At 40.7% G+C, this 14,443-nt stretch overlaps 3 protein-coding genes across 3 annotated transcripts; 1 reads left to right on the forward strand and 2 right to left on the reverse strand.

The window, feature by feature from the left end:
• Positions 1-1,426: 1,426 nt before the first annotated feature.
• LOC109485316 (coiled-coil domain-containing protein 92-like) lies at positions 1,427-5,334 on the forward strand. The gene is made up of 2 exons (XM_019788865.1): positions 1,427-2,280; positions 2,550-5,334. The coding sequence occupies exon 2, from the start codon at positions 2,679-2,681 to the stop codon at positions 3,660-3,662; it is 984 nt and encodes a 327-aa protein (XP_019644424.1). The 5' UTR covers positions 1,427-2,280; positions 2,550-2,678; the 3' UTR covers positions 3,663-5,334.
• A 73-nt stretch (positions 5,335-5,407) lies between these two features.
• On the reverse strand, positions 5,408-8,287 carry LOC109485360 (aspartate beta-hydroxylase domain-containing protein 2-like). The gene is given in 4 exon segments (XM_019788921.1): positions 5,408-6,230; positions 6,233-6,362; positions 6,579-7,204; positions 7,885-8,287. Coding segments are annotated over 4 exon segments (918 nt in total). The 5' UTR covers positions 7,967-8,287; the 3' UTR covers positions 5,408-6,150.
• Positions 8,288-10,114: 1,827 nt separating this feature from the next.
• LOC109485280 (endonuclease III-like protein 1) lies at positions 10,115-14,442 on the reverse strand. Its single transcript, XM_019788789.1, has 5 exons — positions 13,858-14,442; positions 12,714-12,884; positions 12,011-12,157; positions 11,529-11,647; positions 10,115-10,477 (listed from the first exon to the last, which is right to left on the reverse strand). The coding sequence occupies exons 1-5, from the start codon at positions 14,287-14,289 to the stop codon at positions 10,318-10,320; spliced, it is 1,029 nt and encodes a 342-aa protein (XP_019644348.1). The 5' UTR covers positions 14,290-14,442; the 3' UTR covers positions 10,115-10,317.
• Position 14,443: the final 1 nt, after the last annotated feature.

Raw genomic sequence — 14,443 nt, forward strand, 5'->3', positions numbered from 1 at the left:
CAACAAGTTGATAAAAATATCCCCACTGTACAACAGGGGGAATCCCATCAGCTGCTCTAACCCATGATGGATGGTCTCCAGGTGAAACCCCTGACCAAACCTCCACACAGAAACTAATCGTAATGTGATTTGTACTACTTTTGGTTAACCCTAACTTAATCACCTTACCTAGCAATAGATATCAATTAGACAAACGTCTTGTATTGAAAAGTTTGATGATGAAAGCCTTGTCAATTTGCTATGACAAGGACACATACATGTACCTGTATGTATAGAAATAATACTGGTGAAAAAAAGAGCATAAAAAGGATACAACAGAGTCCAACAGGATGTGTGAGTACATTATATGTACTATAAGTTATATATTCACCTGTGACCATCACTGTTCCGGCATTGCTGGGGGACAACCCCAAACCAAAGCTATTTCTGGATAGAAAGTGCAATCCCGGATTATTGACACACTAGCTAGGCTTTGCGCCTGTCATGACTCATAAAAATAACATGTTGACATTGGCAGGGTTTGTGTCCACATCCTGGCTGGAAGAGAACATCAATGAAACGGCATACTGACACCAGCCTGTGAGGTGCATCCCATGTCAACACATCTTTATTCATGATGGATAATTAATTGTGTCAACATTCCATTACATTTCAGGGGCTTAAAAGGGAACCTGTGTGTAAACAGGGAGTTTGTTTTATTTCAATTAAATTACTGTCAATCCAATACCTTTTGAGGAAATCTCTGATTAAATGGGCGTTCTGGTATGAAATGTCACTGTTTTGTTCTGTCAATTGTAATTTGTATGCAGATTTGCACCTGGACTTAACACATTACAGTCAGGAAATCCCAGGGGAAAGAGCAGCAGTCCTGTAGACTCTATGATGAATTGTAGAAGTATAGAGATCCTGACAGCTGAACAGCTAATTGTAAGGGATGAGATTCAGAGATTGGGAACCATGTCGTGAACAGAATTAACATTTTCATTACATGGCACAAACTGTGCTTCACTTCACGCTATCGTGAGTGAAATAATTTTTGGAAGGCCGTGTTTTGCTTATGTCAGCCTGGTGTTCAGATGAACCTTGTGATGATCAGGAAAAGAGGACTAATCCAAACTTTGTAGTATGTCTACAAGGATGATGTCCTTGCATTGCTCCCTCCAAACCATCTAATCACCATCAATCTGAAGGTCTTATCTGGCTTGACAAGATTTGCTGACAAAGGCTGTTGTCACATTCTCTCACAAAGGGTGTTAATCTAACACTGATTGACACCTAAGCTAGCTGTTAGTGGAAAGAACGCTCATCTTCTCTTGAAAAACAAGTCAGGGTTTGCTTTGCCTTAGCTTGACATTATAGTAATAGCAACAGACCTGGTGATCAACTGTGATCCCCTTTCACATGCTGGTTGTGTTAACGAACTGTGTAATCATACACGGGAAAGACAGGATCAAGCGCTACACATGGTGGCACGCGAACAGAACATATGGAAACTCTGCCATCGCCTGAAGCTGATCGTGTTGAGAAACCTTTCACACAACACCATAGAAACGTTTGCCAGCTGCTCATTTGCACAAAAAATACACAAAGGCCGTTATGTTGGACGGAACAGAACATCTGGCACCCTTTCAAGATTTCTAAGGTTATGAAAAAAATTTCCAACGAACCTGGTGTCCCGTTATGAGGACGGCTAGCCAGACAAACACGCCTGAAACAGCTTGAGCCGCTCTCGTCTGCAGGAAGATGGGGTTCAACTTGGGCGGGATGTGTGTGGTGTTGGCGACGGCAAGTGTCGTCGCCACCGTGCTTGTCAATCCGCTCACCATCGAAGGAGTCCCCGAGGCGTTGTTCGGCGATACGGAGGCGTTCAGTGTCATTTTATCAGACTAAACGAGCCTGCTGCGTCGTAGATAACTAAAGAAAATGTCGTCAGATGCCAGATTTCGTCATAGTGCACAGAAATGTACGAACACCTCAGCTCAACATCTTTACCTGTGGGAGGAAATCCCAATAAAATCCAAAATGGCGCCTGGGGTCAATTGCGCCTGCGCAGTAAGATTGTAAAAACGTCACGACCGCGAGATCATTACGTCATCGTTTGCTGAAAACGAGGCTGTGACCCAAGGTAACCTTTGTTCTCCAGAACGAGGCTGCATATTTTGGGTCGGAGTTGTTTTCGCTACAGGGGGGACCAAATAGTAACAAATGGTGCCGACAAAATCGACCTCTGTCGCCATGAAGCAGCGCTGTGGAGCCAGGATTTTCGATCTTCAGCAGAAGGTAGGAAACTTCAGGACCGCTGTGTCGGTAGTTTAAACAGTAGAGATCCCCGCCGTGGTGAAATGTAGGACAACTTCCCCGGTATCCAAGGGAGAAGTGAAGGTGTCTGTGTGATCCGGCGCACCTGCCAGTCCCCGGCTCTGTACTGTACAGTATGGCAACACCACATACTTTTGCGGCGATCAGTTTCCCAGCTGTAGCAGTTCTCTCTCAACTGTTGCACAAGCAAGAGATTAATGAGATTTTAACGTCTGTATGTTTGGTTGCAGGTGATCTGTTGAAAGGAGGGTGCTGTGTTGGGAATGAATAGTGGATCAAGAAAGTTCAGCAAGGATCTTTTTTGAAACCTGTCTAATTCCTGCAGCCCTGAGGGGGGATTAAGTGAGTCCTACTCCACAATGGCAACCCTCACTCAACTTCAGGACAAGCTGCGGAGCGCACAGAGCTCCATCCTGTTCATGCAGCAGGAACATGCCAAAACTCTGAAGGGTCTTCACGAAGAGATGCACAAACTCCAGAAGAAATGTGCCGAGCTGACATTCCAACTCGCCATGGAGACCACCTCCACTCCTGATGAGGACTATTTTCGTAAGAAAAGTGTGGGACTGGAGAAGGAACTGAAACAGAAGGACGACGACTGGAAGGATGTACAGGAACAGGCCGAGAAGAAAGACAAGAGAATCGAGATGCTGGAACAACAGCTGAGGGCACAAGAGAAGAAATTTAAAGACGAACTGAAACTCAAGAGCACAAAGATGGCACAGCTATCTAATGAACTTGATTCTAAGTCAGCTACGATAGCTTATCTGACAACCCAGTTGCACCAAGTGAAGGTTGGGAAGAACTTGAGGAAAAGCCGTGAGGGTGTGGAGGCTCTGCCTGAAGGCATGAGCCCAACGCCACCAAGTAGCAGAGAAAAGTCAAGTTCTTCACGTAAAACATACAGAAGAGGCGTTACAAACATGCCCGTCACCGGACCGATTCGTGCCATCCACCCCAGCCCTCCTGATTCCAGAGACGGCAGTGCAAATGTCCGCACAGCGTCCGGTCGCCGACTGCCGACCCCACCGATGAGACCAAGAACTCCCAGTGGTAGCAACGTTCTAGATCCAGCGCCATTCCTCGAAAGTCCGAAGGTTACCAGGGACAGAGAGGTCAGCATCAAACCGGCGCCGGCTGTTCTGCCTCCTATCCTGCCTCCCACTGGGGATGAAAGCGAGGAGTCTGAGTCAGATGCCAGCAATAGGAGGACTTTTTTACGGAGGCAGATCAGGCTGGCCAAGCAGGCAGACAGGTCGGAAGTGGAGACACTCGCAGTGGACCAAGTGGGAGGGACTGGTGACAATACTCTGACTGCCGTCCATAATACAGAATCTGACTAGACTTCTTATAGAGCTGTATCTGTACATGAACAGTCTTTTTATCCCTGGAATGGAAAAAAGTGTGTGGTAAAAACATACATAGATGATCATCAGAATATGATGTGAAGGTGATATGATGTACTTTCTGCTTTCAATGTTACTAGGCATTGTTTTTGTCATAGAGATATAAAGTGATTTTATATATGTCATAGATTGAATGATGTTGAGGTTTTCACTGTTAGCTGCTATGTTTGCAGTTTCAGGCAAGAGACATTCTAAACATACATATCCAAGTTATTTTACATATCCCACTGTATTTTGCTAGACATTTCAACAACCACTGAGGACTTGTATATAAAATTCCATAGTTTCCAAGTTCTCAAGGTTACTTTAAAGAACAAAGACTAAATGAAAGCATGACCATTACCCATGAAAACCTTGTTCTCTGATTTCAACCAAAAGCTATCATGCATGATCTGCTTTTATGTATAATGCACATCAAGCAGATATATTTTGCATGTGAGTTGGACTTTTGTTTTTAATGCAGAAATTAGGCATCATAACACCATATGGATGAAGTGGTTCTATTGTAAGACTGTTGACATAGCGACCTTTAGGCTTCAGCCAAAATGTTTGCCCTAACAAGCGCTGATACCCTGGCAACACAGCAGATAATTATGTTTCCATAGTGACAGTTTCTCGCAGCTTGATTTAGTGCTGCTGTTATGGCAAAAATTGGTATTCCGCTTTTGTCCTCTAATTGTATAACCTTATCCATTATTTATTACGTACCCTCAAGCAGTGGTATAGCCATAGGATACTTACACCTTACCAAGGCTAGATGTGTTTTTAGACAGGTGTTATCAGCTATATCTTGCATATTTTTACATGTTGCAGTTCACTTGCTGATGATTGTATTGCTGTGGGACCAATCCTGCCTTTTAATGCAGGTGTTTTTAAAACTAGGGCTGTCTATATGCTGCTGCATATTAACTATTCAGGGATAGTACCAGTATCACATGGCATTTTTTGCCATTGAAGTTTTGCTACCAGACAAGTAATGATGTACATGTACATATTAGAAAATCAAGTGTTTCTAGTTTTTGTGAAAGTAAGGTACATTCTACAATAGTGTCTGATTGTGGACAGGCTCTTTTTTCAATAATGCCTGACAATTTCTAAACCATTGTTGTGCCATAAACACGAAACAGCTTCTCACGTCATTAGGTAAACACATTGTGTGTTGGTCCTTTGTTCAGTTCTCTTGGATACTGTAACTTAGACTTGGAACTGGATATGTTACTGTAGCTTTAACTAAGACAAAAGCTGGCTCCAAAGGGGGTCAACTACTCAAGATCCCCATAATGGGGTTCAACATATCAGATGAGCTTGTAACAGGTCCTGTTTTGTGTTTAATGGAACCACTTGTTTGCAGGATCTTGTAACTTTTGCTGTAGGAGTATCTGTTTTGAGTTGGGTATCAACTAGATCATATCAGTTTGTAATGTTTTACCTTTTACACAGGCTTCTGAGAAGCTTTGTCAATTTTGACACATGGACCAAAACTCAGTATTATGCTGTACTGTTTGAAGATGTCATCTGTGTGAACTTGAAGAAGCCATTTTTGTGTGCTCAGTGCTGTGTGTTGAGTCATGAAGAAAGTATGACATATTAAATACACGCTGGCAAACAATATTATACGGCCTTTGCTTGTTCTTTGTATTCTTGTTACAAATGGTAAACCTTGATGGCAGAAGAGCCTTTATGCGAGCATAGTTTTGTTGTAAATATTTGATGACTTTGATGTACACAGTTTTTGGCACTAAGCAACAGAATCCTAGCCAAGAAATGTCAAAGCCTTAAATGTACCGGTATTTGAAAATGTGCATCACATTTGCAGGGCTGTGTATTTACCTCACTTAAAGAATCCCTTGTTTTAATTTATTGTCCAATCAATCGTGAATCAAGCTGTATGGTTTCTGTCCCATATGATTTGCAGAAAATGTTGGAATCAATAGTATCAGGACATTCTGCCGCTAGTCAAAGTGGCAACAAGTGTTTTCTTCCCACAGAGCATATAATTATTTCATGATTAATTCTGCATGGCTTACAATTCTTACCTACACGAGTACTACATTTAAGAATGCACAAAAACTTAGAACTTAATGCCTAACATATGCTATGACAAATACTGACATAATGAAGGAAGCACAATTTCTTTAAATTCACAAAACTTGACATTCAAATTGCCAATTTGAAATAATACTAGTAACCCTCTCAAAGTACAAAAATTACCTTATTCCTGCTTGAGCATCAAGTAACAAGGGTATTTAAAAACTATACATGTACCAAAGAACAAGAGTACATCACATATTATCCATCTAGTATCCACAACTGATGGTATCTCTGACTTGTTAATCTAGGCCATATCTTCTTCCCTGTATAGCAGACACAGCTTGTATAGGGAAAAGTACAAGCAATATTCTCCATGCAGTTCTTTTTATCATTTTCATTGTGGAGGGTACAGAAAGTTGAGTGCTGTCCTCTCCAGACTGGTCACCTGAGGGTGCCAAAAGTCCACCATGAAACTACTCTGGGTGGGTCCTTTGGGTTGCCATGGTGATGCACTTCATGGAAGAAGGAGTCATCGAAGAGGAGACACCTGCCCTCTGTCCACATCAGTCTCCGCCCTCCAACTGTGATGGCACATCCTTCTGGCACCTGTGTGGATGATATAGCAGCACAATATTATCTGAAATGCTAGAATTTCATGATCAGTCATGCAGTTTGTTAATAGGAACCTAACGTTAGTTACAATATAAAGAATCTTCATTTATGACTTAATGCCTACCTGAAACAGAGAAGATTGACTTGTTCAAAGTGAGGTCTATGGCCTTAATTTCAATCAACATGAACTTGGTTGACAGTGCATATTACCTGTAAGCCTAGATGGCATCTAACTCGTATGTTGCATGGCCCATAATGGCCTGTGATATGAGTCCCAGGATTGACCACAGAGAAGCAGGCATTTCCAAAACCACTGTCAATCATCAGAAACTTCAGCTTCCCTAAAATCTTTGCTGTCTTTGGACATTTCTGGCAAGTCTCCTGGACTCGAACCCCTTGGTTGATGAGGTACAATGCCTTCCACTGGCCTGTTGGGGTGTTGTTAATCTTCCATCCATTTTCACTGATGATTGCAGAAAATTCTGACTTTAAAATTTCTGCATTTTTCTCCAATGTTTTCATGTCGTGTTCTAACGTGATACTGTCAGTCCACACAGGTTTTGTGTCCAGATCTTGCAGGTACAGGACTGAAGGCTGCTGCATGGGGTGTCTGCTGCCTTCCAAGCTGCCATCCTTCTCTTGCAATGCCTTAATGACCTTCTGTACTGCACCGATGGGAAGGTCACTGTCATGAAAGTGTCTCACTAACTTCTGTAGCATGAGTCCCCTGGCGTGGCTGTTACTGCGGCATCGAAGGCAACCAGGTGAAGTACACTTGGAGTAAGATTCTTCCCCAGAGGAATTCAGCATTGCAGTCCTGTGCCGTTGTATGTTATAGTCACTCTATGTAGTTTTTTGACAATACAAAAAGTATATTTCTTATTCTTTTCTTTACATAGTACATTGGCTTAACCCATTAGTATTCCAAAATTATACTCCACAGCAAAAAATACAACATCCTTGCTCCTTAGAAGCTTAGAAAACTGTGAATGATCTTCTATTCAACCTCTGGCCAAACCACACATATGGTATTGTCCACTCCCAGTGGTTTGACCTACATCCCAGTGGGGTGTCAGTTGATAGCTTACCAGTTTCTGAAATACCTAATCGTTTACCAGATTTTTTATCTCTTTTGAGGGGATAATGACCACAGTTTATTCATGCCCAACAAAATACTCTAAGTTGATAATTATATTCCACCTCATGTGAAGATATGAGTTTTTTCTAAGGAGGGTATATCTTGTGACATCTGCCCCTGTCTATCAAGCCTGGCATGCCCGGGCCAATTAGCCACCCTAGGGGGCAACCCCTGTCTGTTGTTGTTGTTGTCCTCAGAGCAAACCGGTGGCACCGGGAACTGAAGAAGGACTGTTTGAACGGACAAAATATACGAAAAAAATATGAAATAATGACACAAATGTGTTGAAAAGTGATAGTAACTGCTAATAACACCGAAATTTAGTATAATTAGAATATTTCAATTTTTTGCGCAAAAAACTACATAGAGTGCCTTTATTGCAATACCACCAAGTTGCAATACAAACTGCAACAAATGTTGCAAAGTAGTAGGCAATGCTGTATGTGCCTGGATCAAACATGGTGAAATTCAGATTGGTTTTGAAGTATTCAGTACTATGACAATTATTTGCCCTCCCCCTTAAGGTTTCATCAGAGACATTATACAAGAAATGTCCTTGGTTTCATGTACCATGCTCTTTAGGGTTAGTTCAGTCAGTCCTACACAGTGATAACAACTCTCCAAATCCTCTAAAACCTTCCTGGTGAAAGGGGATACCAATCAAAGGGCTGGTTTAAATGCAAAGTCCTTTGAAAACGTCTAGTTCAGGAGTCATGGAATAGGCTGAATAACAAATTTCTGGCAGCCATTTTTGTTTACTATGGGTTGTACCATTTCAACATAGGGGTGGCTGGTGCAGAATCATGTTTTTCTTAGCACCTTATATTTCAGATGGGATCTTATTTTATAGTTCTAAGAAATAGAAGGCATATGTATGATGTGGACTGTTACGGATATTTCAGATACAACCTTACAAAGCTAAATCACCTTTTTTTCTACCCATCTTTGGAAGTGTAGGATTAGGACTTATGTCTAGTGTATTGTTATATTGTAATACTAGATTATTGTCTAACAATATTCTATGTAGTGAACATGTATTGACCTTTGTCTCTGAAGCTCGATAATTGTTTGCAGGAAATTGCTTTGATAGATTCTGCTGATTCTTTTTTTTTTCAAATTATTGGTTTAAAGTGCCCACTAGTGGAAATTCCGTGACCTGCAGGTTCAGAATCAACTGGATCAGTGCAATCAGGGTGTAACATCCTTGGTGCTCAAAATCATCCCAGCCTTCATCTCATCTACTAATGCCAACATCTTTACTTTATTAAGTAAAGTAAAGATGTATTTCTTTCCCATATTACATACTTCTAAATTTATCTATGGTAATGACAAGCAGAAATAATGACTATATTGGGAGATGGTAGGTGAGAAATGAAGTGTAATAAAGTCTATACACTGTACATAGGGGAGTAGCTGCCGTGAGAGCTGTACACGTGTTGGACTAATAATAATAATACACGTAGCACCAATACCCTATGAACACTGCACACTGACTACATAATCCATGTATGGCACTGTTTCATAGAAACCATGAGACATACACTATTACTACTACATGCTTATCTACAAGATAACATGGGATATGATGATCCAACAAAGAGAACTATACTCCATAAGATAAAATTTTGTCTAAACCATACCTGTAACTCATGATCAACTGACTTACATTAAATAGAATCATGACACCAATACAAACTTTTTGTTGTACTGTTTGGCTGCATGACTCACAACTTATACATGTATGTAAAGACTAAAAACTATATCTAGGGTAAATACATACATAATGTGCTGTTAACATCAGCCATAAACGCCCAATCAGGTGTGGGAAAGCAATTTCTAAGCCCTCACAGCTCTTGTATTGTACTACAAAATTACCTATCAATACTCTACAATACATGCAAAAACAACATGGTCAGAAAAAGTGGGAGTACTCAAACATATGCTACTGTCACTTTTTTTACGATCTTCGATTACTGGCTATATTACATTTCAACACATGTAGCAATAATCCAGAATACCGCCCGTAGTTGCACACACAGTGAGAAACAGTGAATCAACTGATCACTGTCATGGTAACTGTGGAAGCATTGATGATACAATATCATTGCACAAACATTGTTTCAATGGGTCATTGGCATTTGCTCGGTACAGAACTTACTGTAATCCTACAATTTGATTTAAAACATTATGTCTTCAGATTCCAAGTTATTGCAAGACAAAACCTTGTTTTTCTAACATTAATAAATTGACATACTGAACTGTCTTATGTCTTCTACTGGGTAAGATATGCTGAGAGTTCAAAATGGACAGGTGTCTGAATGAATAAATTGTCTAGTATTACGATCATTATGATCAGCTATGAAAATTATGCGGCAGCCATAGGCTGAATTCCATATTTTTCACAGATAATACTTAATATTAACTACTGACTTCTTACGGTATCCCACTTACAAACTATCATTCGTGCAAATTAACCACCTTATCCACAAAATCACAATCAATACTACAGTACAATTAAATAGGTACTAAGTTTTGGAACAGATTAGCTTAGGTACATGTAACTTATTCAGTTAAAAATCAGAACAGCTAATACATGGTGTTCAGATGGTGTTCAGTTATTTGGACATGTAAACATTATCCATTCCGATATTCATGTAGCATACCATAACAGGTACTTCCCGCAGTGCTTGCCCTTTAAGTAAAGCAAGGTAATATGTTACTGCATGTTTAATGTGATAAATGAGACCGCTGCAAGCTGGTACCAGCTACTGGACCTTGTATGTTATTGCTTTTGGTGGTTGTTTGCACCTGTCACTTTTTTGGTGACTTTTTGTTTTTGGAATATCTGAGCTGAGACTTTCCAAATGGACAGATGTCCTTGTTCAGACATCCACTGCACTTTGGCCCGACAGGCAGACACGTCTGCTGACCAAAACCCACCAGTAACCAGTTCAGCTCACTCCAGTGTTCCCTGTGAAACAAGAAAAACAATGGTATCAAAGAAGTGTAATAAGCAACAAGTAGTTTCATACATTTATATTCCTCATACCCAACTGACAATAGAATATACTCACAAGCATCAAATGAGTTATTTTGAAACAAATGTACATGTGGTTACTGAGAACGATGGAATGTTAATGTTTTGACCTACAGAAACTGGATGTATACCTTTGTATTCACTGAATTCCATGCAACTGCCACTATAACAATGACTTCAGTAGATTATTTACACAAACTGGTAGGTGGTCTCATAGATGACAGCTCATCTGGAAAGGCTGGAAATAGCTTGTCATTTTGGACAAGCAAAAGAATAGCTTGTTTTTTGACACACGATATTGTTTTGTCATGGTTTTTAAATGCACTACAAATCAGCGGAAATGGTACAATGGTGTTAAAACACTCAAGCTAGTGTTTGGCTGCTTAGCAAAATGACAGTAAAAAAGGTGCAATTGCATGTCGCTCTTTGCAACACTACAATACCATGGAGGTTAAAAATCAAGGTACCTAACCACAGAAAAAACAGCAAAATATCACATTCACATTGGCCATTAGAAAAGTTAGTATTTTGAAGTATTTGTGTTAACTTTTGTAATGACAGTTCTGGAACATTTAATGTCACACCAAAGTCTGACTACAGTACTTCTAAATCACAACACATGCAGATGTACTAGTGCATTACAGAGTGACACACCATTGACAGACATAACAATCTCAGGGTGCTTTGAAGTAAAGTGGACATGATGACAACAGTGTATATGTAGCTATACTTTGCAGCATTTTGGTTTCTGTGCTCAGAAATTTTAGGTCAATGTCAAAAGTATAACGGTAAGAAAACAAGTACATGTATCTGCAAGTTTGTTTCTTGATTGCAACTTTTTATGACTTGACCAATATTATCACTATCTCTGAAGGGACTTTGTTCCATAGAAATGATTGGTGACCATATTCTTTAAACACAAGTCTGTTTCTCCATATTAAAAGTTGGCCATATCTCTAAGTATTGTGATATGTATTCTACAAACCTAGGTAACCATTCCTCAAGTGCCACTCTTGTGTCTTCTGGCACTTTGGTGGGCTTTTTTAGCCATGCGAGTCTGTTGGAGATCCGATGTACATGGGTGTCCACACAGATCCCTTCAACCTGCCAGTGAAACAGACAAAGCAAAAAATTAATACTGAAAATGCACTGTCCCTGTACTGCAGCCAATGATGATAATGATGACTGTCCCTTAGTCATCCTAAATCTAGGCAACATGATAATTCAAGCCTTGCAAAGTTGCAATGCTTTGCACTAACTGTGAATGGTATAGTTAACAGCCTGACCTTTCAATATGAATCTATGGAACACATCACTCACTCTCACACACTCAGTCCTGTAGCTCGTCAGCCGTAGGGGCAGTCGGACAGTTAACAAAATTCCTCCATCTCTGGCAGTCCATCATTACACTACAAAGATGAACATATCATATATATTATATAAACAAAATATCTGTTGTTCGGTTACCTTTCCCCAGCCTACATCCATAGTCAGATAGGCCATTTTGGGGCCGACCCCAGGCAACTTGACCATCTCTGCCACCGTTGTGGGTATGTCTCCTCCGTACTGGTCCTTCAGTATCTGGGTGGTGTTTTTGATGTACTTGACCTTGGTCTGGAAGCAGGAACAAGGACAGAAAAATGTTTGTTACAATATCAGCCAACACAGTCTACTCTCAGCTTTACTGTAACAGCTAATCTCATACACAAGCAGGTCACGTCTAAATTGGTTAATCAGTCATGACTAATTGTCTGGTTGAAAGTGCTCATTATAACCAACATGAAGTTCAGTACACATGCTGAATAAAGTCTCCTGGATGCCAGCACTTAATTAGCCCACCAGTCATCCAATTATATGCCTTAAATCAACTGACTCAGACTATTCCACCATTCTAACCTTTGGTGTGCTATGGCTGACATTTGTGACCAATGTGGCAAACGGACCAAGGACGTACAAGCACATGCATCAGAACTAAAGAAAGAAGGCTTTCTAACTGAGCCTTAATCTGCAGTTTATTTTTGCTTTCTAGATTTTGTGTTCATGGAGTTTTGATGTTATGAATATCATAGCTGTCCATATTTTTTGTCCAAAACAAATCTGTCAAATGCCTTGCTCATCCATTATAGTATCGTATTGTAGAGAGAGATAATGAGAAAACATATATGAACACCTTCCAAAAGCCCACAGGGTATATGAGCTCCCCTAGTTTCTGGTCACTGGTCTTCAGGATGTTGTCTACAGTCAGACCATGCTCTATAAGCCGCTTCATGGCAGCTGAAGTCATCTGGTCTTTTGTCTGGCTGGACAGCATGAGGGAGATGAGCGCATGGTACCTCTTCACCTGGAGGACAGGGTGACAGTCAAGAGATTAGGAGGACAATTTAAGGGTTAGGTTGTTGTGCCCTCAATCTAGTTTCTCTGGAACAACCTTAAACAAGGAAAGGTCATATATTTGAATCATGTGAATGCTGGCTTTTATCCAAGCACTGCTTCATATAGTGACAGTGACTGTCTTAATTTTTAGCATATTGTCTTGAAGGTTTATTTTATCCTTGTCTTGTATCAATTGCCTAGCTCATCAGTGCAGCTTAACCTAATATTTTAATAGTACTGTATGTGGATTTTTTTTATATCTTACACATCAATTCTTTGTTGACCTGTGATCTATTTAATGTAAGGACATAGGTGTAATGAGCCACATCGTTACAAAGTATAAGATTGAAGCTAACTGTGAATCAAAAGACATCTCTACTTCATTAGTCACAAGGACATCATGTGGCCCACTTGCAAATTTCTTACAAGACACTCCATGACCATCACATGATTTTTAAATAGCAGTTTCTGTTGAACCAATGCATTGTTGAACTAATGCTTGTATTTGGGCAAGTGGCATAGGCATTTAAAAGGGGGCGTGGCACTCCAACAAGAAGCATGTCCTTTTTCCTTCAAGTTTCTTTGTTGATATTAACGTTAGATCTACAACTATACATGAAAGGGCAGTACAGAATCTAATATAAAGTGACGAATTGAGATGAAAGTGTTTTCTGAATGATGAAAGATAAAACACTCAAAGAATGAGTTACAGTGAGTGAGGTCTTGTCAAAGATATGATGTAATAACTTACCATCTAATGTTAACATTACATGTCTATCACAAAATCTCAAAACAGAGAAAGTTCACCAGACACAACAAGCTCAATGTCCTTGTAAATTGCCCTTGTCATCAAAATCATATGATCATTCTTTGCAAAGAAATAAATTATATTCCCATGATGCTCATTTAACATGACTGTTGTTTCCTTGATTATCACCAACCTTAGGTGAAGCATCTTTATCTGGACAAGTCTGACAACCCATGGAGTCTACAGGAGCATCTCTGGTTGCCCTCATCCTCTTGATGTTCTCTAGCTGTTCCCTCCATCTCCCAGGCTCCCACCTCTCCTTCTTGATACTGCTGGGTGCTGTTTTAGGCTTGGCAGACCTGCCCGAGCCTTTTGCATCCCCTTCTGCCTTGGCTTCATACTCTATCTTGGTGTGTTCCCGTTTAACTCTTTTCTGGGCAGTCTTCTGAGATCCAGTTGGCTCTGCTGAGGAGGAGGGTCCTCCATGGGCAGTGGGTGTTGATTTCCCCCCTCTTGACCTCGTGGTCTGCAGAGCCTGGGCTCTGGCCTTCAGATCGGCGAATTTGCTGCCGCCCTGGGCTGCCTGGCTGCGTGTTACAGGCCTGAAGTACGCCGATGTGCTCATCGTACAGAAGGCATGGCCTGCAGACGCGTACAACTCCGCAGTACGGGTAAACTACGGAGCGTAAACAAGGATCCTAAATGAACAGGGGGTTGTTTTGATCACTTTCCCTCCTTTTTCTGATCAGTCCTCTCTGATTGGTCACATGCTTTACCTT

Source organism: Branchiostoma belcheri, unplaced genomic scaffold (assembly GCF_001625305.1).
Source record: "Branchiostoma belcheri isolate BF01 breed outbred unplaced genomic scaffold, Haploidv18h27 scaffold11, whole genome shotgun sequence".
In the NCBI taxonomy this organism is placed as follows: Eukaryota; Metazoa; Chordata; class Leptocardii; order Amphioxiformes; family Branchiostomatidae; genus Branchiostoma; species Branchiostoma belcheri.

Bases quoted from the DNA above. Each gene is read 5' to 3' on its own strand.
- LOC109485316 (XM_019788865.1), top strand. From the start codon at position 2,679: ATGGCAACCCTCACTCAACTTCAGGACAAGCTGCGGAGCGCACAGAGC.
- LOC109485280 (XM_019788789.1), bottom strand. From the start codon at position 14,289: ATGAGCACATCGGCGTACTTCAGGCCTGTAACACGCAGCCAGGCAGCC. The intron at 12,885-13,857 runs GTTGGTGATAAT...CCTGTCCTCCAG, and splicing joins ATAAAGATGCTTCACCTAAG to GTGAAGAGGTACCATGCGCT. The intron at 10,478-11,528 runs GTTTGTAGAATA...CTTGTTTCACAG, and splicing joins CTTGAGGAATGGTTACCTAG to GGAACACTGGAGTGAGCTGA.